Source organism: Ochotona curzoniae, unplaced genomic scaffold (genome assembly GCF_017591425.1).
Source record: "Ochotona curzoniae isolate NIBS_2020 unplaced genomic scaffold, NIBS_Ocur_1.0 contig_54, whole genome shotgun sequence".
Taxonomy (NCBI): Eukaryota; Metazoa; Chordata; class Mammalia; order Lagomorpha; family Ochotonidae; genus Ochotona; species Ochotona curzoniae.
In genome coordinates this window covers 1,742,279-1,768,106 of record NW_024466464.1, presented here as the reverse complement: position 1 = coordinate 1,768,106, position 25,828 = coordinate 1,742,279, and the positions used below count along the sequence as shown (strand labels likewise).

At 59.8% G+C, this 25,828-nt stretch overlaps 1 protein-coding gene across 1 annotated transcript in view; it reads left to right on the top strand.

The window, feature by feature from the left end:
- Positions 1-25,828, top strand: part of FOXK1 (forkhead box K1) — a 36,738-nt gene that overhangs the window by 1,981 nt on the left and 8,929 nt on the right. The window contains exon 2 of the mRNA XM_040990037.1: positions 24,775-24,960. Coding sequence (XP_040845971.1) covers positions 24,775-24,960 — 186 coding nt within the window. The remainder of the gene's footprint in view (positions 1-24,774; positions 24,961-25,828) is intronic.

Genomic DNA, 25,828 nt, shown 5'->3' with positions numbered 1-25,828 from the left:
GGCGCTGGCACTGGCTGGCAGGTGCCCAGCGGCTTGGTCAGCCCGCTGCCAGGACAGGCCTGGATATCCCTCCTCTGCTCAGTGTTTTGTTTTTAAAACATTTGAAATAGAAGTGCTGGAATTCTTTGTTTTTGTTTTTGCTTAAATTTGTAAGGCCAGAGAGGGAGAGCTTGACAGAGATCTCCACGTGCTGGCTCACTCCCCAACTGACCACAGTGGCCAGGGCTGGAGCCTAGAGTGGATCCTGAGTGGCCGCGTACGTGAGCTGTCCGCGGCCACTTTCTCAGCCGCATCAGCAGGGAGCCAGATCGCGTGTGGAGCCGCCAGGACTTGAACCGTCGGTCTGACGCAGGGTGGGCTTCAGCTCCATGCAGCACGCGGGCCTGGGGCTGACGCAGAGCTGACAGCCGCTGCCTGCGCTGTCCTCACACGGGGAAGCTGAGGGCTTCTGAGGGTCTGTCTGCAGGCCGCCTGTGCTGGGTTGGTTGCGGGAACACGTCCCTTACCCAGCAAGTTTGCAGCTGCCTGGGAGACCAGTGTGTGTTGCAGCTTGGTTCCTGGGCCAGTGGCCGGCCTGAGCAGGTGTGCCTGCGAGTGTGTGTCCCCGCGCGTACACCCTGCGGCCAGACACGGGCCTTAGGACACCTGCACCCAGACGACAGGACCCTCACAGCCCCTCGTCCCTCCCACCTCACAGCGCCTGGGCTGTGCGTGTGGACCCGAGTGAAGACGCCTACGTGTGTGGGTGGCTGCGGGTGCTGAGGTGGCGCGGGCGGCATCCCGCCTGCCTTGGAGCGGGGCTCCTTTCTGCTGCGGCGTATCTCCCACGCCCGCATACTTAGGAGTCGCAGAGGCTGTTCCAGCCCCCGTGAATATTTCAGTAAAGGCTGCGAGATAAGACTTCCTTGTTGAAAACTTAAACCACAGTGTCATTATCATACCTACGACACTGACAGAGATTCCTGGTCCTGGGCGTGGGCTTTGCCCTGTCTCACCCGCTGGCTTCCAGGCCGGTGTCCCTGCGAGGGGCTGGCCTCCCCAGCTCCACCCCGGCTCGCTGCATCATTGGAGGCACCAGGTATCAGTCCCCTGTGGATTCTCCGTCCTGTCCCTCCTTTGTTTCCTGTAAACAGGTTACTGCATCCAGAGGTTTGATTTGTTGTGGATGTTTTGCTTTTTTACTGAACCCAACCTGGGCGGTAGCGCCCAGTCTCATCAGCGAGTAGAGCCCCCTACCAGCCCGATCCCGTCCTGCTCTGGCGGCAGAGGGGCCCCTGGGACTGGTGGGGGTCCTGAGTCACAGCCTCTGTCCCCGGCCGCAGGAGTCCCACTCACCCGCTAGCCACGTGGTCTCAGACCTGGTCACGTAGGGAGGCCCGTGGCGTCAGTTATGAACCATTGTACCGACCAGGCCTAGTGAAGACAACGGGCCTCAAGGGCTGGCTGGCCAGGGCCCCTCTGTCCCGGCTCTCTGGCAAGGAAGCCGCGGGGTCGTGGCTTGTTGGCGGCTGGGGGTACCTGTGCTCTGCGGCGTTCTGCCTTTGGGATGAGAGAAGACCGGGTCCATTTGTCTCCAGTGGAGGATACGACCCAAAGAAAGCTGGGCTGAAGCCTTGGCCCAGCCAGGGGGCTCCCCCGTCCCGAGAGAGGGAAAGACTGAATTAGATCCAGGCAGTTAGGGACCCTCGCCTATACTACCCAGCGGGAGACAGGACGGTCATCCTGCCCTGGGCGTCCGGGGGCAGGTGAAGGGCCTGTGCAGGGAGCCTTGAGGCACACGGGGAGCGGGCGGACAGGAGAGGGTGCCCGGTGAGTCCATGCCCACGGGCAGGTGGGACACGCTCACCCTGCAAGGGAAGGCTTTCCTGGCTTCCGCCGCCTGGCAGGTTGCACATCATAGCGTTGGTTCCAGCCCCGGCCGGCGTCTTGTTGACTGTGGGAGCGCAGAGGGCTGGAAGCTAGTCCCTGGGTCTGTGTTAAACAGGAGCCGTTGCGTCGTGAGGGTCTGTTCAGGCTGTTTGTGGGCCCCCATCCTACATGACGAAGAAAGTGAACCATGGGGACCCCTCGTGGTGTCGTTGTTTCGTCAGGGGACACGGCCGTGCGTCGCGCTGTCTTAGTGCTACTCCTGTTTAACACTTTGGAAAATGCCCCAGTTTTGTTTAGAGGGATTTGCTGAAACGAAGCAGCAGCATTTGCTGTGGAGACAGACTGATTTACTATTTGCTGTTTTTGCATCTTGTCAGGGGATAAACTTGCTAAATTAATGACAGCTCGGCATTGCAGTATGCCTCATTTCCATAATTACTCTACACTTAACACATCTCGTATTAAAATGAGAGGACTCTATAAAAGACTTGTGCTTTGATTTCCTGGAAATGGGCCTTGTATTGTGACTCCTTGACAGGCTTGCAGTTAAGGCTCACTGCAACCGCTCGTCATGAGGTTCCCGCTTCCTGGTGAAATGTGTGTGGACAGACAGCAGCTCGCGTGTTCGTGAAGGGAGACGGCAGGAAGCCAGCTCGCTGTGCCTGGACAGCGCAGCCCCCCCATCCAAGTCACAGACCACCTGCACACGGGTGGCTTGTCTGCCTGGGAGTGGCTCCCCACAGGAGTGCGCCCAGTAGACACGCAGAGAGCAGGGGTGTCTTATCTAAGACTTAAAAGAAAGAATGGTCTGCTTATCTGTTTGAGAGGCGGAGTGACAGAGAGAGGGCTTTGATGTGCTGGGTGGCTCCCCAGATGATCACAAAGGCTGGCCAGCCCAGGAATCTGGAGCTGCCTCTGGGTCTCTCACCTGGCTGGCAGGAACTCTGTCACTTACCCACGCACGATAGCAGGGGCTGGATGGCGAGCAGCACCCGGATGTGGGCGTAATACACTCCGCCGCGATGCCCACCTCTGTGTGTGATGGGCAAGCCCTGGTGTCTCAGGCATCGTGCGGTCTCAGGCATTGTAGTGCCTCTTTTTCTTTCTTTCTTTTTTTTTTTTTTTTTGGTAGCTTTTCTGTAGTGTTTCTTAGTCATCATGAACATCATGGTCACCGTGTGTCTTGGTCACCGTGTGTCTCTTGGTCACCGTGTGTGTCTTGGTCACCGTGTGTGTCTTGGTCACCATGTGTGTTTTGGTCACCATGTGTCTTGGTCACCATGTGTCTTGGTCACCGTGTGTCTTGGTCACTGTGTGTGTCTTGGTCACCGTGTGTGTCTTGGTCACCATGTGTGTCTTGGTCACTGTGTGTGTCTTGGTCACCGTGTGTGTCTTGGTCACCGTGTGTGTCTTGGTCACCATGTGTCTTGGTCACCGTGTGTGTCTTGGTCACCGTGTGTGTCTTGGTCACTGTGTGTGTCTTGGTCACCGTGTGTGTCTTGTCATCTTGTGTGTCTTGGTCACCGTGTGTGTCTTGGTCACCATGTGTGTCTTGATCACTGTGTGTGTCTTGGTCACCGTGTGTGTCTTGGTCACCGTGTGTGTCTTGGTCACCATGTGTCTTGGTCACCGTGTGTGTCTTGGTCACCGTGTGTGTCTTGGTCACTGTGTGTGTCTTGGTCACCGTGTGTGTCTTGTCATCTTGTGTGTCTTGGTCACCATGTGTGTCTTGGTCACCATGTGTCTTGGTCACCGTGTGTGTCTTGGTCACCGTGTGTGTCTTGGTCATCTTGTGTGTCTTGGTCACCATGTGTGTCTTGGTCACCATGTGTGTCTTGGTCACCATGTGTCTTGGTCATCTTGTGTGTCTTGGTCACCATGTGTGTCTTGGTCACCATGTGTCTTGGTCACCGTGTGTGTCTTGGTCACTGTGTGTGTCTTGGTCACCATGTGTGTCTTGGTCACCATGTGTGTCTTGGTCATCTTGTGTGTCTTGGTCACCGTGTGTGTCTTGGTCACCATGTGTGTCTTGGTCATCTTGTGTGTCTTGGTCACCGTGTGTGTCTTGGTCACCATGTGTGTCTTGGTCACCGTGTGTGTCTTGGCCACCGTGTGTGTCTTGGTCACCATGTGTGTCTTGGTCACCATGTGTGTCTTCGTTACCGTGTGTGTCTTGGTCACCGTGTGTGTCTTGGTCACCATGTGTCTTGATCACCGTGTGTGTCTTGCTCATCGTGCATGGCAGCTCTTGATGAGAAAGTGGTGAAGTGTCAGGTACTGTGGCTCCTGCTCCGTCCTGTTTCCGCCCCCCAGGAACCCTCTCTGTCCCCTCCACCCCGTGCCCCACCAGGCCCCTGGCTCCTGGGCTCCCCAAGAGCCATCCAACCTGGTCTGCACACTCACCCACTGGTGTGCTCCTCTTGGAGCAGTGCTGTGTCTGGACCACCTCTGTCTATACTGGCAATCCCCCATTTGTTTGCTTTCAGGGCCCTTTGTTACTTTGCATGTTACGAGGGACCCCAAAGTGCTTTGGTTTAATGTGGCATATAGCTGTTGACTACTCACAGGAGAAGCAAAAACCAAGAAATATATGTATTTCTATATAAATATATATACACATGTTGTTCTCAAAAATAATAACACATATTTCAAAAATAATTGGCTTTTTATGAACAACAACAACAAAAAAGATTTCCCACCACAAAAATAGCCTAGAATAAGAGTATTCTCTGCATGGGCCCTTCAGGTCTGTGTTTCGCTGCGGTGGTGGGCACCTGAGATGATGTCAGGGGCCTGGGGGGGCGGTGCTGTGGGACCCCGGGACAACCACAGGCCCTCTGCACTCAGTGGCATTGAAGCCCCTTGGCTCTGTCTTGCTCTGGAGTGACTCTGGCCCTGCCTGTGCTCCTGTGATGTCCCACCTTGGTCTTGGGGGACATGGGCGCGGTGGCCATTGAACTGCAGCCCAGAGAGACATCTGTCATTAAAGACAGACTTTCTGATACTGTTTGATGTTTAAAACTTGTTTTAAAAGCTTTTTTTAAAAGCATGTTGTTTAGGGGCCCAGTGCAATAGCCTAGTTGCTAAAATCCTCTCCTAGAACACGCTGAGATCCCATGAGGGCACTGGTTCATGTCCTGGCAGCCCCGCTTCCCATCCAGCTCCCTGCTTGTGGCCTGGGAAGGCAGTTGAGGACGGCCCAAAGCCTTGAGACCCTGCACCCGCATGGGAGACACCTAAGAAGCTTCTGGCTCCGACTGGATCAGCTCCGGCTGTTGCAGTCACTTGGGGAGTGAATCAGCAGACAGAAGATCTTCCTCTCTGTCTCTCCTCCTCTGTACATCTGCCTTTCTGAAAAAAAGAAAAAGAAGGAAAGCAAAAGAAAAAGCATGTGTTTATTTGCCTAAAAGAAAGAAAAAAAGAGAGAGCGAGACCTGTCAGCTGGTCCACTCCCCGCGTGGCCACAGTGGCCGGAGCCCGCTGGGAGCAGCTGGGAGCAGCTGGGAGCAGCCCGCTGGGAGCAGAGCAGCTGGGACTGGAACCTGACTCAGATTTGGGGCTGGTGTTGTAAGTGCGGCTCAGCTCCCACGCCAGGGCACTGGCCCCGAGAACATTTCATGTTCACAGCAAAAGCATATATGTGTATGTTTAAATATATAAAGAGATAAGGAGAGAAAGACCTTTCCACCCCTGGTTCTCTCTCCAAATGATCCCAACAGCCAGAGCTGAGCCAATCCGAAGCCAGGAGCTTCTTTTGGGTCTCCCATGTGGGTGCAGGGTCCCCAGGCTTTGGGCCGTCCTCGACTGCTTTCCCAAGCCACAGGCAGGGAGCTGGATGGGAAGTGGAGCAGCCAGGACACGAACCCGTGCACACATGGAACCCCTGCACCCATAGAGTAAGTGGCCACTGGGCCACTACCCTGGACCCACGAGCACAGCTCTGAAGACTTGATTGGAAGTTCGGAGTGACGGAGTGGAAGACACGTTCTCGTGATTCCTCCGTTCTCAGCCACCGCAGTCAGGAATGGGGCATTCTCAAGCCTGGAGCCAGGCACCCAAGTCCGTGAGCCTCGAGGCCGATAAGAACAGGAGGCTACATCAGCAGTGGAGGCGATGTCCCAAGTAGCAGCTTAACCGGCTGTGCCGCAATGCCTGCTCCATGCTGTTCAGACATTCAGAACCCATCTCACTGAGCGTCCCTTCTGAGCACCTTGGGATGTCGTCTGGGCAGGCGTGGTGTTTGGGGCAGGTGCAGTTCCATCCTGATTCCCGGACACGCTGTTTCCCTGACTTCCGGTGACCAGGTTGAGTGACAGCAGCAAGGACAGGCAGGTGCAGGCCGGCCTGGGGAAGGTGGGGCTTAAGCAGGGTGAATGTCGGCTACAGCGTGTGTTTGTGGTTATGATGTATTCATTTTATTTATCAGAAAGAGTGACCAAAAAAAAAAAAAAAGGGAGAAAGGAGAATGAGTGGGGTCTTGATTCCAGTGAGTCAGTCGGCCCGATGCGTGCAGCGGCCATTCCGGGCCAGGCCGAAGCCAGGAACTGGGAGCTTCTTCCAGCTCTCCCTTGCAGACCAGGGCCGCAAGGACTTGGTCCGTCTTTCGCTGCTTTCCCAGAGTCATTTAGCAGGAAGGTCTTTCGGGGTGGAGCTGGCAGCCCTGTGGGATGCAGCGCGGATGCTGAGATGCCTGAGGCGGGAGCGTTACCAGCTGTGCCAGGGTGCTGGTCCCAGGCGTCCTTTCAGTCTGGAGATCTTAGAGGATTGCTTGAGTGATTTGAAGGAACAGGCGAGTAGGAGAGGAGGATGTGGAAGAAAACTGTGAGCAAGAGCACAGATTCTTGGCGATGAAGGCTGGAAGGACTTGTGGGCTTTTGTGGACAGGAGGGTGCGTGGGGCCGTTCCCAGTCTGCTCTCCTGAAAGCTGTGCCTCTGCTCATCAGCACAGGAGCGCTTTGCTCCCTGCTCCTCTGCAAACCCCTGCAAGGCATCGTCCTCTTGGCCTCCTCCGAGTCAGTGTGGGGGCACGCTGAGGCTGTGTGGGCGGGGTGCACCCCAGGTTCAGGGACAGCCCTGCCAGGCTGGGAGAGGGGTGGCCAGCCGGGGCCTGATGGAAAAGTGAGTCCTCGTGAAACGTGCCCGTGTAGACCACTACCTGACCGCAGGGATGGTCCCCACCAGGGGGACTGCAAGCTTGTGTTCCTGTATCGGCCCACAGCTGCGCGGTGCGGGGGACCTGGGATCCGAGAACCCAGCTGTTGCGGCTGGAGTCTCTGCTCCTAGGGACCCTCCCAGCTCCCTCTCTGTACCCCGTGGTGTCGGCAGGCTTTCCCGTACGGCCCGCCTGCCCTTGCGTTGCCCAAGCAAGGGCGTCCTAAGAGTCTAGAACGTCACACAGGGAGGGCTTGCCCTGGATCTCCGTCGTTCTGTGCCGTGGCCTTGGGCTGCCAGTCACTGATGAGCAACGCTAACACTTTCAGCTTTTCAGTTCTGACAGGAAAGTCCTGTGCACTTTGTCGCGGGGAAGTTACAGATCTGGGTGTCCCCAGGCTTTAGAAGAGAGCCTCAGTTCACCCCTTGCTCGTACTGTGCTCAGTTTCCACCTCTCGGCTTCATGGGTGAGCTGCAGTGGAGGCGCTGTTAGCCCACCGATGCCTCCAAGCAGAGCAGGGAAGCCTGGGGAGCAGGAAGCTGCTGCCTGGGAGGGCCCTGGAAGGTGTAGCATGCGTGTGGGCTGCTGACAGGGCCTACCGCATCCAGGTCCGCTGCAGGTGTCAGGAGCCCTAACGAACACGTAGCACCACGCGTCTGCCAGGCTGCCGCAGCTCGAGCCCACAGCACGTGGTGGATGGGAGTCCCTAGCACGGGGCCCAAAGCCTGGGGGCGGGCACCTGGGCATGGCCCGGCAGCCCTGGGCAGCTTCCCACCACGATCACCCTGTGTCAGTCACAAAGTCCAGAAGGTGCGTTCCTGATGGGTGGATGGGTCACCCTCTGGTGATGCCGGCACCTTCCGGCGGCTACCTGGGCACCGCAGGCTGCGGGGACACGTGCGCTGTGACAGGAGCCATGCCCTGGGCAAGCACGGCGTCTTCCTCCTTATCTTCTTACAGGATTGTCTGCATGCCAAGTGACTTTGGTATGAGTCTTAGAATGCCAGGTTTTAAGTTGGGCACTTTGAAAAAATGCCAGGCTTCTGAAAGAGCTGCAGGTGCAGCCCAGGCCCCCGCCCAGATGTGTCTCTGTCAGGCCATTCCTGCTCGCCTCAGCCTTTGCCAGCCAGCCAGCCGCACGTGAGAGGGCCCATTCATCCTCCGCGCTGCGCTTAGAGCTCCCATCATTGTATAATGTCACGTTGGTGTGATACTGCCTGCCGTGCCGCCCCTGTGCCCAGGGCCTTGCCTCCCCGACAGGGTCCAGGACACAGCCTCACCCTTGTGTCACGCCCCTCCACCCCCTCTCCCTGGCTCCTGGCCTGCCCAACTTTGTCCTCATTGATGGTAGTATTTGTAGGCAAAAATGGTGTCATTTTATAGGAAATCTCACCAGTTAGGTTTGCCAGCATCTTTAGCTGAAAGGCCAGGATGGGGACGTGTGTCCTCAGGGTCCCCCTTGAGCTGGGCATCCAGCACCCTGTGACCTCGGGATTCCCCTCTAGCCGAGCATCCAGCCCCGTGTCCTCGGGGTCCCCCCCGAGCCGGGCATCCAGGGCCCGTGTCTCGGGGGTCCCCCCAGCTGGCCATCCAGGGCCCGTGTCCTCGGGGGTCCCCCCAGCTGGCCATCCAGGGCCCCATGTCCTCAGGGTTCCCCCCCAGCCGGGCATCCAGGGCCCTGTGTGTCCCCTCACGCTTCCTGTTCCTGTCAGTAGTGTCTGCATTGTGGGCTTGCCTCAGTCACTGTGTCTCTTTCTCTCACTACTGTGTATCTCCCTTGCTGTGTTGCTGGATTCCGCTCCACCCTACAAGACCCCAGCGGGGCATCTCTGCGGGGAGGGGTGTTCCTGGAGTGTGCTGGGGACACAGTACCTCTGCTGGCCACAAGCCCGGAATGGGTGACTGCTGGCAGTTTTTGTCTTGTTTTTCTTACTGGCTGCTGTAACTGCTCGTGCCAGAGTACTGGCCACATCATTGGCACCTGAGGCGTAATTGTTAGCAAATAAACAGGAGAGATCCGAGTGCAGAAACTGGACAGAGAAAGGAATCAGAGGATGAGCATTTGCTCTTAAATGATCTGGCGCCAGGCCTGGTGCAATGGCTTAGTGGAAACCTTACCTTGTAAATGCTGGCACTGCACGTGGGTGCCAGTTCATGTCCCAGCTTCCATCCAGCTCCCTGCTGTGGCCTGGGAAAGCAGTCAAGGACGGCCCAAAGCCTTGGGATCCTGCATCCATGTGGGAGACCCGGAAAAAGCTCCTGGCTCCCAACTTAGGATTGGCGAGGCTCTGGCCATTACAGCCCCTTAGGGAGTGAACCAGCAGATGGAAGATCTTTCTATAAATCCGTCTTTTCCAATAAAGATAAATAAGTCTTTTTTTTAAGATTTATTTTTATTATTTTTTTATTGGAAAGGCGGATATACAGAGAGGAGAGACAGAGAGGAAGATCTTCCATCCGATGATTCACTGCCCAAGTGAGCGCAATGGCCGATGCTATGCCGATCCGAAGCCAGGAGCCTCTTCCGGGTCTCCCACGCGGGTGCAGGGTGCCAAAGCCTTGGGCCATCCTCGACTGCTTTCCCGGGCCACAGACAGGGAGCTGGAAGGGAAGTGGGGCTGCCGGGATAGAACCAGCGCCCATATGGGCTCCCGGGCGTGCAAGGCGAGGACCTTAACCACTTGTGCCACCGCGCCGGGCCCGATAAATAAATCTTAAGGTCTGGAGACACAGCTGTCCCTGGGTTCTCCCAGTGGCTTCACCTGCCTGCTCTTGTCACAGTGCCTCACAGGTGGCGGGGAGACTCGCAGAGGTCAGGGTCAGAAACAGCCACTCAAGGCCCAGAAGGCTCGGGTGCCTTCCCTATTAGTCTGGGCATGCACTGCTGAAAATGGGGTGCATTCGGTGGGGGAAAGTGAGGTGCCCTGAGCTGTCACGGTGGGGTGGCCTGGTGCTAACCCCTCACCCGTGGGCGTGTGTCCTTGTCCTGCTGGGGGCAGGCGTGCGAGCTCCCAGCTCACTGCTGGCGCTACAGGGCGCGAGGTCGGAGCAAACAGGAGCACGGCTGCCTGCTGTCCTGGCTGCTTGTTCAGGGGACGGGGGCCAAAGTCTAGCAGATTTGAAAAGACAAGATCGGATTTTTGCCTGGGGTAGGTAGGAGGTCGAGGGCAGGGGGCAGAGAGGGGAAGGCTGGGAAGGCAGGGGCCACCCCACGGTGGCCAGCTCATCCTCCGCGGGAGGCAGGGTGCCTCGGGGATCGAATGGAGCCGTGGAGCTGGTTAGCTAATTCGCTTTTTGTAACACATTTTAGAAACGCTGCCAAGGGATGGGGGTTGAGATGCTCGTGTTTGACTTGATTGAATTGTCCGGGGTTGTGGACTCAGGCGCAGAGGCACCTCCAGTCCCCAGGGGAGGCCTGGCCCTGTGTCAGCCCCTGTCCGGTGTGGCCGGCAGCCCTTGCAGGCATTTGAGAAACGAAAGAGAATAGGATAGCTCTTCCACGTCCTCTCCCTTCTTGCCTCTCAAAGTTTGTTTTTAAAACTTTTACTAAAGTGCAAAGGAAAACTGCTTGACAGCCCTGTGGCCTGCTACGAGTGGCCACTCGTCCGCTGTTTGTCATACTGTTGGTTTATCCAGTCCCCTTTTAAAGAAGACAGCAGCGGCAGGCCTTGGTTGATGCTATTTGGGGTGCCTGTGCCCATTAGGGTGGCCTGGGTTCGAGACTCCCCACACTGGGTTCCATGCATCCCGGGAGGCAGGGTGAAGGCCCGAGGGCTCGGGTCTGCCGCCCAGCCCTAGCTGTGAGGTGCCCAGAACTTTTCCTGTTCACCTAAGTGAGGTCTGAGGGTGCCTCGTGCTGTGTGCAATCTCCGCCTCTCCTAAAAGGTGGAGCCCCTGGTGGCCTTGCTGCCCCTTGCCTGGGGCTCAGCCTCCTGCAGCTGGGCAGCTGTCTGTGCCCTCCTCTGCTCCGCCAACCCCAGCGTCAGTGACTGCTCCTAGGACGACCACGGGGCTGCGCCCCTGCCCCATCCACGCAGGCCCTCTGCTCGCCCCCCTGAGCTCCTGGCCTGCCTGGGAGGAGGCGGAGCCCGGAAGAGCAGCCTCAGCTCTGCAGCCGCTCCTACCTCTCCTGCTGATTGGCAGGTGAGTGGCTGCCGGGCAGTGGCCGGGCTGGAAAGGCAGTGTGGCTCTTACTGTGTCCCGGGCTATGGGGGTGGGGGTTTCCCCAGCAAGTCCCCTGGGGGTGCCCACAGAGGTGAGGGAGCCCCCAGGGGGGGATGCCCAGCAAGGTTACTGTGTGAAGATCTGGGGATGCTCATCCAGGAATGACAAGAACATGAGGACTGCCCAGGCCACTGTGGCATGGAAGCCAGCAAGGCCGTGGCCAGGGCCGGGCCTGTGACCTCAATGGTAGCCCAGCTTCTCGGGGCCAGAGTTCTAGAGCACTTGTGGGTGGCTGCAGGCACCTCCAGCGGGTCTGTCCTTGTGTGTGGAGAGTTACGGTGCCCAGCAGCCAGATTGGGCCTTGCTCAGCTTAGAGCTGGGGACAGGTGTCACGAAGTCATTGTCATCATTGATGGCACAGTTCAGTTCTTGAGCATTAAGCCGGGGGTGCTGCAGGCAGGGCACCTGCGCTCTGAACCGTGCAAGGCCAAGCCCCTGCCGCCTTGTGTAGACAAAGCCAGCTCCACTTGCTGAGCGTGGTCCTGGCAACCCCGGGGAGGGTCACTTAACCTGAGTGACTCCACCCCCAAACTGTGGGACCACTGCTGGCATGACTGGGACCCCAGGGGTGCAGGCTTGCTGCTGAGGCAGGGCGGGGTAGCTGGTGGCAGTGTGGAAGGCATCTTGCAGGGAAGACTTGCACAAAGTTGTTACCTGGTTAGAGGGTAGCAGCTGACACCCAGAGGCACCAGATGCAAGTGGTCCAAGGGGACTGCACAGGAATGCCTGGGATCCGGGAGGACTCCTGCTATGGCTGCAGTGTCCCCTGAGGGTACTGTATGGTTGTCCCACCATGGGATCCTGTTTGTGGATAAGATAAAAGCTTAAGCAGTGCCCTTGAGTCCCCAGGCTTGATGGTGGAGGCAGCGCGGGCTGTCTGAATGCTTCCCCTGGGTCTCCAGCGGGGAGGTCAAGGGGCACGGCCTGGGGTCGCAGGCACAGGAGTGCTGCACCCACAGTCCCAGGCTAGGTGCTGCAGTGTGGCCTGGGTTGGGGAGCGAGAGCCTGGGGGCTGTCTCTCCTGGCTCCTCCCCTGGGCCAGTCCCATCCTCTCCCCTAAGAGGCCAGGCCCAGGAGCCCTTGGTGCCCCGTGCCAGCTGCCGCCAAAGCCTCCCTTGTCTTTGCCCTGGTCGCACACCGCCCTGCCTCCCCTCCCTGGTCCTGCCCTGTTGCCTTCAGCTCAGCTCCGCCTCCTCTTCCCTCCCCGCTCCCGCCCTCAGCCTCCAGGGTGCTGCTGTTTTCAACACGTCCCTGTCTGGGGCACTGATGGGAACCTCGACCCAGCCCCCAGAGCTGTCCTGCCGCCTCCCTGGCACCATGCCCACCTCTGCCAGGCCCAGCCCTCCCGCAGCACCCGGCCTGGGCCTCCGAGGGTGCTGAGGATACCATAGGAGTTGGTTTGCTTCACTGATTTTAAGCAAGAGCTTCATTTGAAGGTTTTATGACTAGAGAGCTACAGGAATCTTCCACCCTCTGGCTTACGGATGCCCGCGACAGCCATGTCTGGGCCAGACGGATCCAGGAGCTCCCGCTAGGTCCCCCCCTGTGGGTGGCAGCAACCCATGTCCTTGAGCCCCAGGGTGCACCCCAGGAGGGAGCTGGACCAGAAGCTGGGACTCAGCTGCGGCGCTCTACTGGGGAGGTAGTGGCCCCCGTGGCATTGTCACCGTGGTACCCAGCAGCCCCCCAGCTGCGTGGGCATTTCTTGTGCTGTGCCTGTCTTCTGCCCCCTCCCGTCTCCGCCTCTGGCCCTGTTAATTGGGAAGATTCTGTGGTACTGCTCAGGCCTTTTCTTCTTTCAAGATTTATTTACTGCTGTTTGTAGATTTACAGAGACAGAAATCTGTCTGCCGCTCACTCCTCAGATGGCTGCAGTAGCTGAGCTGGCCGCTCTCTAGGTGTCCCTCATGGGTGCAGCCAAGCACTTGGCTCATCTTCTCTATTTCCCCAGGTCATTAGGAGCTGGATGGGAAGTAGAGCAGCTGAGATTTGAACCAGAGCCCATGCGGGATGCAGTGCCGCAGGCAGAGGCTCAACGTGCTGTGCTGTCACTGGCTCCTCTTGGGGTTTGGGGTTCCCTTTTGCTGCTGCTTGCGCAACAGAAGCAAATAGGATGAGACCAGGAGAGATGAGCGGCCACACTTGCACCTGCTCCGTGTCAGAGTTGGGCTCACCCTGGGCAGCCACGCCCACAGAGCCCGTCCTTGTGGCTACAGACCACACCTGACATCGTGTGTGTCGCCTCTCCCCTGGTTCTGTGACCGCAGACACTCCGATTTTGACCTTGGCACCCCATGCCCATGTCTGTGCCTGCTGTTCTAGCCGGGGCTCCCTGACCGGGGATCTTAACGCTGCCTCCACCCACGGAAGCTCGCCCTCGCTTGCTGCTGTCATCTGGGCTGTGGAGGTCACTGTCCGTGGGTCCAGGTCCCACAGTGGCCCCTGGAGAAGTCCTTGCCCCACATCGCGGGGACGTCAGCCCGGTAGGCACCGCATCTCCTGCCGCCCTGGATGTGGGCCCCTCCACTTTGGGCCCGGACTCCCGTGAGAGCTGTCCCGGAGTCACAGGCTGCCGGCCCTAGCCTGTCCTTCTCTGTGTGGCAGTGGGGGTTGAAGATCTGTGTCTCTGCTTCTTCCCTTGCCTGCCCTGTTGCGGAGGGACCCATGGGGCTGCAGGCTCAGGAAGGCGGTGGCTCGAAGGCCACTGGACCTGCTGGCAGGGGGCTTGGTTCCTGTGGTTCTTCCTCACCCTGACCTTCCTCCTGGTGTGCCCACCCCACAGCCAGACCCCCTTCTGGGTGGAGGCTCGGGGAAGAGCACAGGGGCCGTGTCGCCTGAGTTTGAGGGCAGGGATGCAGCTGGCTCACACCCTGGCTTCTCACACCTTTCCTTGCTGGCCTGGAGCCCAAGGGGTTTTCCTCTGAGAACACAGGACCAGGCGCAGCCCCCTGCCCACCCGCCCCCACGGGCTCTGCCTCAAGTGGTGAGGTTCTAGAAGGCTCTGAGTTTGGCAACCTGTGAGCTGATTTTTGCCACAGTTGCGTTGGCTTCACGAGACTTGAACATGTTAGGGATGGGCACGGGGAGCAGTGGTTAGGAGGCGGCTCGGCTGACTACGTGCCGGAGGACCTGGGTTCGGCTCAACTCCTAGGGTCCCTGTCACCCCCGTGGGGAACCCAGGCTGAGCTCCAGGCATCTGACTCCACCCGGGTAGGGAGCCAGCAGCTGGAACTTCTCTCTGTGTGTCTTTCAACTGTCCTGAACATTTGCTCGGTGGAAAAGCAGCTTCTGGCCCCAAGGGACATGCGGTGTCCCGCCGGCCCCTCACTGTCACCCGTGAAATGGGCCCGTCGGGGATCCCTGCCCGCAGGAGGGCGGCTGCCCAGGGCGGAGTCCTCGCCCGGGAACGGAACAGGCCAAACCATCTGTGTGGTCTGTGAACTCAGCGGCACCTGTATGCCTTTCCCGTTTATTGTCAAAATAACAGCTAACGGAATTCAGTAGTTTACTCATCCAAGAAGTTGGACGGGCACGGCCTTTTGGTGCCTTGTTGACTTCTCTTCAGTGGGGCTAGCCCCCCGCCTGAGCCCCCAGCATCCACGGGGAGCACAACGCAGACTTGCCCTTGGTCTGCCACGTGCTTGGGCCTGACGGGAGAGCAGTGAGGCCCGCTTGGAGCAGGGACACTTGCGTTGGGGTGGTCTGTGGACCCCAGGCTGCATCTACAGAAACCCAGCTAGACCCACCAGTGCCCTTGAGGCAGGCACGGAGTGCTGAGCTGGCTCTGCTTCCAGCAGGGGGAAGGGGTGCTTTATCCCCAGGGGCAGTGGTGGCCCTGGGTTCTGCCTGCCACTGCCAGCCCCGGTGAGCTGTTGCTGTGTGGGGCTCTGCTGCTCAGCTCGCAGCCCAGCTTCTCTGCTTGGGGCGTGGTGCTGGCTGCTTCTCTGTTTGCTTGCCAGTGCAGCCACAGCCATGGTCGCGGGGGAGGGGGGGTTACACCCTGCTGGGACAGCCAGGCCTACAGGCGGGCGGGATGGGGCTGTTGAGTCACCTCCGTGCTGTTACCAGGTGACAAGAGATGGCTTTTATTTTTAAGTGGTGCTCAGAGCACTGTGACTTCTGCAGAACTACAAACAAGGCGAGGGGGGGCAGCCATGTGGTACAGCACTGAAGGCACTGCTTGGAATGCCCGCGTGCTGTTTGAGCGCCAGGGTTCAGGGCCTGGCCCTGCTTCCGGGAAGTGACAGTGATGGCTCAGGGACTGGAGTGGGGTCGAACTCTGGGTCCTGTCCTCGGCCTGGCCCAGTCCCAGCTCCCGTGGCCACTGGGAGCGCGAATTTGCAGGTCAAAGAGCTTTGTCTTCCTCCATCCTTCAAGTGAGAAATGGGAGCAAGTGAATGTAGGCCTGTGTGTGGTCAGGAGGGGCCCAGCCGTCACGTCCCTGCCTCATCAGAGCTCGGCTTGTCCCCACCCATGCTTTGATGCAGTGGTTTCAGCACCATCAGTCATGTGCCAGGCCCAAGCTTTACCCTGGACAGGCCTGGCCAGGGAGGAGGACCCCACACAGCCACCCAGTGCTGTTTGTTCCATGGAAGTTAAGGAGGGCAGCTGCTGAGCAGGGGGTAAAGGTGGGTCCCAGTACCACGGCCCTGCCTTGATGCCGCTGGGCCGTGAGGGGCTTTGATGTGTCCCTGAGTGTTGGGGAGGACTGGGCTCCTTTTCCTGCTGAGCTTATCCGCTCAGAGCCAGGAAGCTCAGGCCGGAGACCAGGCCTGGTTCTTCCTGCGCTGTTTACACGGCGCCTCCTCGGCATCCTGATAGCCGGGTCTGCTGACCAGCGGAACACTCTCGAACTTCAAAATCCAGAAGTGTGCCCCCTCTCCCGACGAGCCATCTCTGCGGCTTCCCTCCCGCTCTGGCTTGGGTTTCCGCAGCCAGGAGAGCCAGGGTGGTGGCCCTGGCCTGCATTTCTGGGTGATGTGCATGGGGGTGGAGGCATACTCGGCCATCTGCTGCTGGGGATCCAGTTCCCCTTTGCCCAGGCCCACCAGGGGTGCACATGTTCGTGGGCACAGTATGTGTCTGTGGTCGGGGCCACCTCTTCTGCAGGTTCTCACTGCCAGGAGAGGTGGTGTCTCTTGCTGGCACTCCACGCTGAGCAGCAGGGCCTCAGACGGAAGCTGCTGCGGCTAGCGCTCATGTCTGGGGCCTGCTGCGTGGGGTTGTCCCCGTGGTGGTGGTGGTTGTGGTGTGGTACGGTGCCAGCCCCTCCCTTTCTCCAGCAGATTGGCTAGGTCGTGGCCATGCCCGGGCCGACTGGAGCAGAGCCAGGGCTGGGATGAATGAGACATGTTTGGGAAACAAGACACCCTGTAAGCTCTCGTGACTGCCCCATCTCACAGCACGCTGTCCTGTCAGGGTTGCTGCCAGGCGCCTGAGGGTCCTGATGTCTGTGCCCGGCTGGCAGGATGAGGGACCGACCGGGAAATGAGGCCACTGGTGATGGCTTCAGTGCCAGCCGCGTGGTGCCCGGGCTATTAACCGGTAGCCTGGCCTTCAGATTGCAAAAGGAGCCGTTAGGGTCCACAACCCCGTGGAGCTGGAGAGCTGCTGTCAGGTGGCTGGCCCGTACCCGCCTGTGAGCACTCCAGCTGGCAGGACGAAGGCCATGCTCTAATGTGTGCTGGTACGTGGGGCATTGTATCCCCGCTTGGGGAAGCTTGTTCGGTGGCCAGAGCACCCAGGCTGGCATCAGAGGCCCCAGCTCACAAGTAGGCAAGGCTAAGCAGTGTCTCCAAGTTCCTGTGGCCAACCTGGCCCTGCCCAGGGGTTGGTGGCCACCTTGGCCCTGGAAGAACTAGACTCACGTGAAGTTGCACGTACTGAGTGCCATCCAAAGTCCCCTCTGGTGCCCATGGAGCCATTAGCACCAGGAGGCTGGTGGTCATGGCAGGGCCTGCGGGGAGAACGCCCTGCCCCAGTCAGGGTCTAGCAGCCTGCCAGCCACAGTGGGCTGTTCTGTGAGGATCGTGGGCATGGACACCTGTGCCTTTGAAGTGGGCCTCTCACAGGCTCCACAAGCAGACGGGTGCCATGTGTTGGCAGCCAGTGGAGGGTGTGTCCACCTCGTGTGGGCTTTTCCCCTCAGCCACCGGGACAAGTGGGTGGCTGCCGCCCCTCACAGACACCCATGGGGTATGTCTGCTGCAGCGCGCCACTCGTCCCTGCCCTTGTATGTGAGCCACTTTGCGCGTGCCTGGAGGTGAGCGTCTGGCTGTGTTCTAGGTGGCTAAGTTCCCACGTGTCACTCTTGCTTGGACGGCGTGGGCCTGAGAGCTTGCCATTTACTGAGTCGGGGGCTTGGCAGCATCTCCCTCCACAGCTTTGCCTTTGTCACGCAGAACTGGGTACCCGTCCCTTGGGTTGATCTCCATGAGTGACTCACTTACCAGTCTGCAATTTACCCTGTTTGCCAGATTTGGATGTTTTCCAGCCGTTACTTCCTAGAGCGTTTTTTACTCCACACGCTGCCCATCCTTCCCGCCCCCCCCGCCCCCGGATTGTGGTAGTGGGAAGACTGGGCCCCCTTCGCTGATTCGCACCCCTGCTCCCCACTTAGAGTGCAGCCTTGGTACCCATTTGCTCCTCAGGGTGTTGCCTGTGCCAGGCCTCCTGGCACCTCCTTCCCATCCAGTGCGGCTGCTTATGGAGTGCCCAGTAGCACCCCCAAACGTGTCTCTACCTCTACAGCGCTGCTGCCTTGGGATTGCGTCTGCCACAGCTACCTGACCCTCCTCCTTGCCCTCTGACACACACCTGGCACCGGCTTTGTGGGTCTGATCTGGGTCCCCACAAAAGGTGTTCTCACTGCGCCTGAGGCCACAGGGCTATGTGCCTCTCCTGTCTGCCCCAGCCATAGCTGAAAACTCAGGGTGACAGGGCTGCCCTGGGGGAACGGGGCAGCACCCCTCCTCCTGGCTGTGCTCAGGTGCTCAGTCCTTGCCCCCTGACTTCAGGGCCTTGCCCCCCTGCCAGCCAGCAGCTGCCTAAGTCGCACTGCAGGTTGTGCACGCATCTCCCTGCGGCCCTCCGGCCTGGCTGCTTTCACAGGGTCACCTCCTCGGGCTGCCAGCGGTCATGACCATTGTGGCTGTCACCATCCATTCAACTCACGACGTGTGTGAGGGTCCCATCCAGGCCGCAGCATGTCTGGAGTGCAGCTGCTCGGGCGCAGCCGGACCCTGGTCTGTGGGTTGCAAGGAGTGGGCTCTGAGGTCAGAGACCCTGTCAGGACTCCGGGCCTGGGTCCTGCCAGCAGATGGGGGTTCGAGGAGCAGCCGCACCCTGAGCTGGACACAGTGGGTGTGTTCTGAAACCACCTGTAGAGTCCCTCCGCCCTCCACCTGTGCCTGAGCAGAAGCCACTTTGTGGCCTCACCCTGCCTAGCTGGGCTGAGGGATACCTGCGCCCTGCACGCCGGGGAGCCATGGGCCCTGGCCCCATCCAGGCACACGACCAAGGCTGACAGGCAAGGTCCCTCCTTTGGCCAGTGCACTTGGCTTTTCGGGTTCCTAACTCGGGAGAGGAAATGGCAATGTGGTCGCAGACGCTGCTGGTGGCTCGGAGCAGCCTCTGTGCGGCACCCTGGCCCGGCGGCCCGGCGGAGGGCCTCGGGGAGCAGCCCCCACATGCTCTCTCCTGGGGCTGAAATGTGTGCTTTGTCCAAAATGTGTGAAGAGATTTTGAGCCTCCTGTGTGTGTGATTGAGTGTGTGTGTGTGTGAGGTGGGTGTGTGTGAGGTGGGTGTGGTTAGGGCAGGAGGGGCCTGTGTGTGTGTGAGGGGTGTGTGTGTGTGTGTGTGTGTGTGAGGTATGTGTGTGTGTGAGGTGTGTGTATGTGTGTGAGATAGGTGTGATTAAGGCAGGAGGAGCATGTGTGTTGTGTGTCTGTGTCTGTGTGTGTGTGAGGTGGCTATGGTTAGGGCAGGAGGGGCCTGTGTGTGTGTGTGAGGTGTGTGTGTGAGGTGGGTGTGGTTAGGGCAGGAGGGGCCTCTGTGTGTGTGTGTGTATGTGTGTGTGAGATGGGTGTGGTTAAGGCAGGAGGAGCATGTGTGTGTGTGTGAGGTGTGTGTGTGTGAGATGGGTGTGGTTAAGGCAGGAGGAGCATGTGTGTGTGTGTGAGATGGGTGGTAGGCAGGAGGGCTGTGTGTGGTGTGAGGTGTGGTGAGTGGGTGTGGTTAGGGCAGGAGGGGCCTGTGTGTGTGTGTGAGGTGTGTGTGTGTGAGATGGGTGTGGTTAAGGCAGGAGGAGCATGTGTGTGTGTGTGAGGTGTGTGTATGTGTGTGAGGTGGCTGTGGTTAGGGCAGGAGGGGCCTGTGTGTGTGTGTGTGAGCACGTGTGGAAGCCGAGGCTGGCCCGTGTCGAATGATCCCGGCCAGGCTGCAGCCTCCTTGGGCACCCTGGCCTGCGGTTCTCCCCGAGGTCCCCCTTATCCGGGGTGCTTGTGGCCTAGGCCGGTTGCGGATGCACTGCTCCGCACACATCGCTTGAAGGCAGGAAGTGGGCGAGGGCACTCGTCCTCGTGGCTGGCTGGCCACCTAGGCAGAAGCTTGCCGAGGGCTGCCTGGCAGGTTCAGCTCACCTCCCGTGCGTCACCCAGTCATGGGGCTGGGTGGGGCCACCCAGGAAACCGGGGCAGGGCGGGGGGCAGGGCAGTCCTTTCTCCTGACCTTGGCCTGTGCCGCACCCCCAGGGGGAGCCAGGTTAGCTGCGTGCCACACCCTGGCCCTCTCCTGGAACAAGCAGATCTGCAGGGCGCCCCTTAGGGAGCCCACAGAGGCTGCCTTGAGCCGGGGTGGCATCCTGGTGTGGGCAGGCCAGGCCTCTGAGCTTGAGGACTGCTTTCTCTTTCACTTTCCTGGGCCTCTGTAGCAGCGGGCATGGGGCCTTCCCCCATCGGCCCGTCCCACTGTGGGCTGCTTGCAAGTGTTTCTCAATCCCTGTGCCTTGGGCTAGGTCAAGGGGCTTCCTTCTGGGGAGCCCAATCCCTGAGCTAGGGAGCCGCCGGCACCACACTCCAGCTCTGGCCCGCCCCCATGCCCAGGCCAGCCAGACTTTCCACATCAGGAAGGGGAGTGGTACTGTGGCTGCCCAGCGAGGAAGTGACGTGGGGGCTCGGCTTGCTGTGTGGGCTGCGCAGAGATGGGCAGCTTCTGGAAAGGCTGCCTGAGCTCTGCGGCCAGAGGATGCCAGGCCCCTCCCCTCACGCACCTGAGGTCTTGCTGACTTCTCCCGGGGGAGCAATGCCCACCTGGCGCCCCCGTCTCGCACTCAGGGTCAGGAACCTGGAGTGGCGTTCCTGTCAGTCTGCGGCAATTCTCTGGGGTCCTGTGCTGGAGGATGGCAGGGAGGTGGAGTGGGGAGCCTCAGTGCCTCTTCTGTAACTTTCCCCAGAAGGACAAGGAATGTGTGGTCCGGTAACACACCTGCCTGACATGTGTGCTGGTCGGCATTCACCCCTGTCATCATGTCACTAGTGTAATTTCTGGAGTCCCGTGTCTGTGGCTGGGATGCCGTGACAGGTCAGCTTCCTGGGGACAGGTGGCCTGCAGCATCTGGGTCCCTCCTGCCCAGCCCATGGACCCCTGCAGAGGTCAAAATGGAGGTGACACCTCTGGGAGCTACCCTCCTCGGGCTCTCCCTGGGCCTGCTCCCCAGGCGGCCTGAGATGGAGAAGGCCTCAGCGTGTGGCTCCAGACCCAGGTCAGAGCAGAGGCCCACACCTGTGCTGGCAACCACGCTCATCTTGGTGGCACTTAGGGAACCCAGTGCTGCAAACACGGGGGCCTGGGTCAGGGCAGCCCCTGGGACGCGCCCCACCCAGTGGGGTCTGAGCATGTGGTGGCTCCCACAGGACATGGTAGAGGTGGTATGGGCAGGACCCCTCCGGAGTTGACTTGAGGTCGGAGGGTGTCGGCATGGTGTCCCAAGTGTCGGCCCCCGCTCCTGCACGCTGCCGTGAGGAGGCTGTGCCGTGTGTGCATTGAAAAACTGGCTTGTGGGCTCACCTGGCAGGCTTGGTTCCCGGAGGACTTCCTCCCTGCCAGCCCCTGGTGGGTGGACAGCTGCAGGTGTGAGGGTCCCAGAAGTCAGGGAAGCTGCCTGGGGAGTGCTTTTAGTGGACAGGAGACCTGGGAGCAAAATCAGAGGGCGAGATGGGCCTAGCAAACCAGCGCTGACCCTGCCTCCCTGCCCTGTGCCTGGCCCAGAGCCGCAGGCCGGTGCTGGCCTGCCTGAGCCTGCTCAGCTGCAGCCGCGTGAGCTGCAACGCCTGGAGCTGGACTCCAGGAAGCCGGGGGAAGCCGGGCCTAGCTGCCCTCCTTGCCCGGGCCAAGCTGGGAGGAGTCTGCTTTTCCACACACTGGGGACTTCCTGCCCAAACTGTCCAGTGTCAGGGCTCCACTTGGTGCTCTCTGGTCTGTCTGGAGGGTGGGGGCCTGCCTGGGGGCCTCTGCAGCCTTGGGGGCAGGGCAGGGCGGGGGCGGGGCCTTCTCCAGGACCTGCCCTTTGTGTTCGCTGGGATCCTGGGCAGGCTGTCTGCGGAAGCCACAGTGCAAGGGCTGGGCCACCGGAGTGGCTGCCGCCGGCGTCTGGAGTAGGAGCTGTGCCTTCGCGTCCCCCAACCCAGGGGAGCCGCCCCGCCTCCCTGGCGTGTGCCCCTCCGCCTGCAGCTCTGACAGTAGCCTACAGCCAGTCACTCTTTATCCAAGTTGGAGGAACTTGTTTACCTCATCCCAGAATACAGTGCTGTGGGAGTCCTTCTAAACAGACTCGCTTCTTCACAGCCTTGTTTCAGCTGCCCGCGTCTCTAACCAGCTTTGCCCGGGCCAGGCGGGGCTCAGCAGGACAGGCCTTGGAAGACCGTCCCGCCCCGCCCTGCCGCAGCCACGTGTGTTCCGTTGATGAGTGGGGTGGGGTGTGCTAGCAAAATGCACGAAACTGTAATATACATTCTAGACGGAGAGCTTGTCAGAAGCCCTTGCCTTGTGGCTTCTCCATACCAGGTTTCTTCTGTAGCTGTTTGCTGCATGGACCTTCATCCCCTGGCATGCTGCGTTCAGGCCTTGGAGAAGAAGGCCTGCCTCTAGTAGCCCATCATGTGTGCTTCTGGGTGTCCGTGCTGTGTGCTAGCTTGCCCTGCTCAGAGCGGACCTCCATGGCCTGGCCCAGCCCAATCCACAGAGCAAGGCCTCAGGTGCCACGTGCGATGGGGTTCCTGGGGGGTGGAGGGGGCAGTGCCATGCCAAGCCCCAGAGCCCCAAGCCTAGCTCATGGCTCCTGGGCGGCAAGTTAATTTACACCATACAAAGTGGCAGAGCGTGAGGGTGAGAGAATTTATTCCTAGCTGGTCTTTATGAAAATGGCAGTTGGCTGGGAAGGCGGTGGGGTTTGTGGCATGGGATGGAACAGATTAAGGACTTGGAACAGAGCCACCTACAGGTTTGTGTAAACAGAGCTGTGTGTGTGTGTAGTGTGGATGAAGCCATGTGTGTGCAGTGTGGGCTTTGCTGTGTACTCGCAGTGTAGACGGAGCTGTGTGTCTTATAGGGGTGTATGAGCAGAGCCGGTTACGTACACACCTCCTTAGCAGGGCTGTGGCCGGGCCCAGCCAGCCCATGGATTTAAACTCTGGGTGATTTTCATGCAGCCGCCTCCACTGTAGACTTCAGAGCATTTTCATCCACACAGAGTCTGTCTTGTGGCAGCCCTGCCTTCCGCAGCCTGCCCTGCCCAACCCCAGGATGCAGTGCCTGGGCTCTGCTAGGGCAAGAGTCCTCCCCCCACCCCCGGGCAGGTGGGCGGAGTGCCTACTCCCTGACACCCCTGGGAGCCCAGTGACCCACTCCCTGCTTCCCTGCGTCTCCTCCTTGAGATACCTGTGTTAAGGTGGTTTGCAGTAGAGGGAGTCAGGAAATGCTTTTAAAATAACTGTTAAGCAAATGATAGATAAATGTTTATTGTGACAGTGTAAATGGAAAGGGGGATTGCAGCCAGCCACTGCCCTGCTCTCCCCAGGGCCTGGCTGAGTCTGCAGTGTGTGGCCGGGACGCCTGTGCCATCCCCTCCCACACTGCATAGTGTCAGCAAAGCAGAGGCAGGTGCAAAGAGGTGTCTCGCCCACCCCACTCTCTGCTGGAGCTGGGTTGCTTTTGCCCACAGCCGGGGGTCCAGCCAGGCTCTGCTTTCTGCTCCTTTAGTGTGGGGTCCTGGGGACCACGTGTCCCTCCGCATCCTCGTGCCCCAGCCCTGGGCCTGACACCCTCAGGCACGGCACACTGTCTTTGAGTGGGCCCTGGGGACTCGGCATGGTCTGAGCAAAGGCTCTCTCTGGCTCAGGCTGGCGGCTACAGGTGGAGCTCGCCTCGGTCCCAGTCGAGCTCTGGGCCAGGCCACGGGTTCCGTGAGCAAGCATCTTAGAGGAGTGGCCAGGACGGCGCCAGTGCTGGGACAGGAGGCAGCGCAGCAAAGGACTCCTGTGTGAGTGCAGAGAAGAGAATAGCTGAGGTTGTAAAGATTTATTATCTATTTGAAAAGCAGAGGGAGACACAGAGATCTTCATCTGCTGGTTCACAGCTCCCCAGGTGACAATCAGGACAGGCCAGGCCGGAGCCAGGAGCTCCATCCTGGTCTCCCCTCTGAGTGCAGAAGCCCAAGCATGTGGGCCACCCTTTGCTACCTCCCTAGGGTGCAATTGGCAGGGAGCTGGGTGGGAAGTGGGACAGCCAGGAGTTGAACCCAAGTACTGTGATGCAAGACCCAGGCATCCCAAGCAGTACCCTGACCACTGTCACATGCCGACCCCCGAATATTGCAGGCTACGGTAAATCGGCTTGGGTGGATCTTTCAGCAAGGGCCTGAGTCCGATCTGCTAGATGCTCCCACTCGGAGACAGATTCCAAGTCCCTGGTCCCAGTTTCATGCTGGGGAGCGTCAACTTGTGTCTGTGGCCCGTAGACACGGCGCGCCCAGCCCTTCTGCCCTGGCTGTGTGTCTTCAGCCACAGCTGCAGGGCAGCTCCTGGGCAGTCCCTGGGCACAAGGCTCCAAGGCCCGTCTACTGGCAGAGATGGTGTGCTGGCTTAACCATGCCTGGGCTCCAAAGCAGCGTGGCCTTGACTGTCACCACCTGGTGCCCCTGACTGGCGCATGGTGCTGCCCAGGAGGAAGCTGGAGCTGACTGTGAGGCTGCTAGTGCTCCCTGCCCCCACCCCGGTCAGGGACCTCTCGGAGGTGGCTTTGTCAGTGTTTGGGATATTTGTCTCTCTCTGTTCACACATACAAGCAGAGGCTAACTGATGGCAGGGGACATAGCAGACAGCCACAGTGGTCATGAGGGTGGCAGGACAGTTCAGGGAGGCATGGGGGTGCGCACGGTGTGGCTCCAGGGCCCCAGCTGCTGCCCCTCCTGGCCGCCGCCCAGCTGCTGCGCCTCCTGGCCGCCACTGACCTCCTGCTCTCCCTCCTGCTGCAGGTGCACTTTCCGCTTCCCCAGCACAGCGATAAAGATCCAGTTCACGTCTCTGTACCACAAGGAGGAGGCCCCGGCGTCGCCCCTTCGGCCACTGTACCCCCAGATCTCCCCACTCAAGATCCACATCCCGGAGCCGGATCTCCGGAACATGGTCAGCCCCATCCCCTCCCCGACCGGCACCATCAGGTAAGCCACGGGCGTTACGCTGTGATCTATCTCGAGACGTTGAAGGTGTTTTGAAGTCAGGTTTGCATCCCAGGACCCAGTGAGGCTTACTTTCCTAAACTACCTCCGAGCCTGGAAGCTGGGCAGCGCCTGGGAGCTGCTGCAGGTGTCGCGGCAGCTCAGCCTCGCACAGGGCCTGAAGTGCCCAGAGCGCGGGGAGCTGAGCCACCTGCTGACCGGGGTCACTCCATGGCGGTTAGGGTCATCTGTGAGCGTTGGCTTCTGTGCACAGAGCACTGGGGACGGGGTTCCCCTGCCTGTCTGGGCCTCTTGTTGCGCAGCCCCGGCCCGGGAACTGCCTGCTTTGGGAGCAGGTCTGCCTGTGTGAGCATGGAGCAGTCCAAGGACAGCACGCATGTCTGCCCCTGAGCTGGACCTGTGGCTGGCTGGTGTCTGGGCTGGGTTGCTGCAGCTGCTCACTGTGGTGACTGGGGAAAAGGCGGAGGTGTGCCCAGCCCTCAACACAGCGGCTGCCCTTTCTGGCTTTAGATGTGAGGCAGTGACCTGGCTGCATGACTAGGCAGGAGCCTGCCACCCGGGTCCTGGGCATCTGGCCTAAGGCTAATCCTACATGTGGCTGCCACGTAGCTCACTGCTGACTGCACCTAGTCCAGGTGGCGGCGGGCATTCCGGTGGACTCAGGTCCATGTGGGAAGTGACCCCGAAGGTTCAGCACCCTAGGGCATCGCTGCCCACCCAGTGCTGCCCCGGCTCCTGGAGGCAGTCCAGAACCCAGCTACCTGTCGAGGGTTAACAGGTGTGGGCCGCCACATGGTGGGAGACCCTGGCCCACAGGTGGCCTCAAGGATGCCTGACACCACGTGGGTAG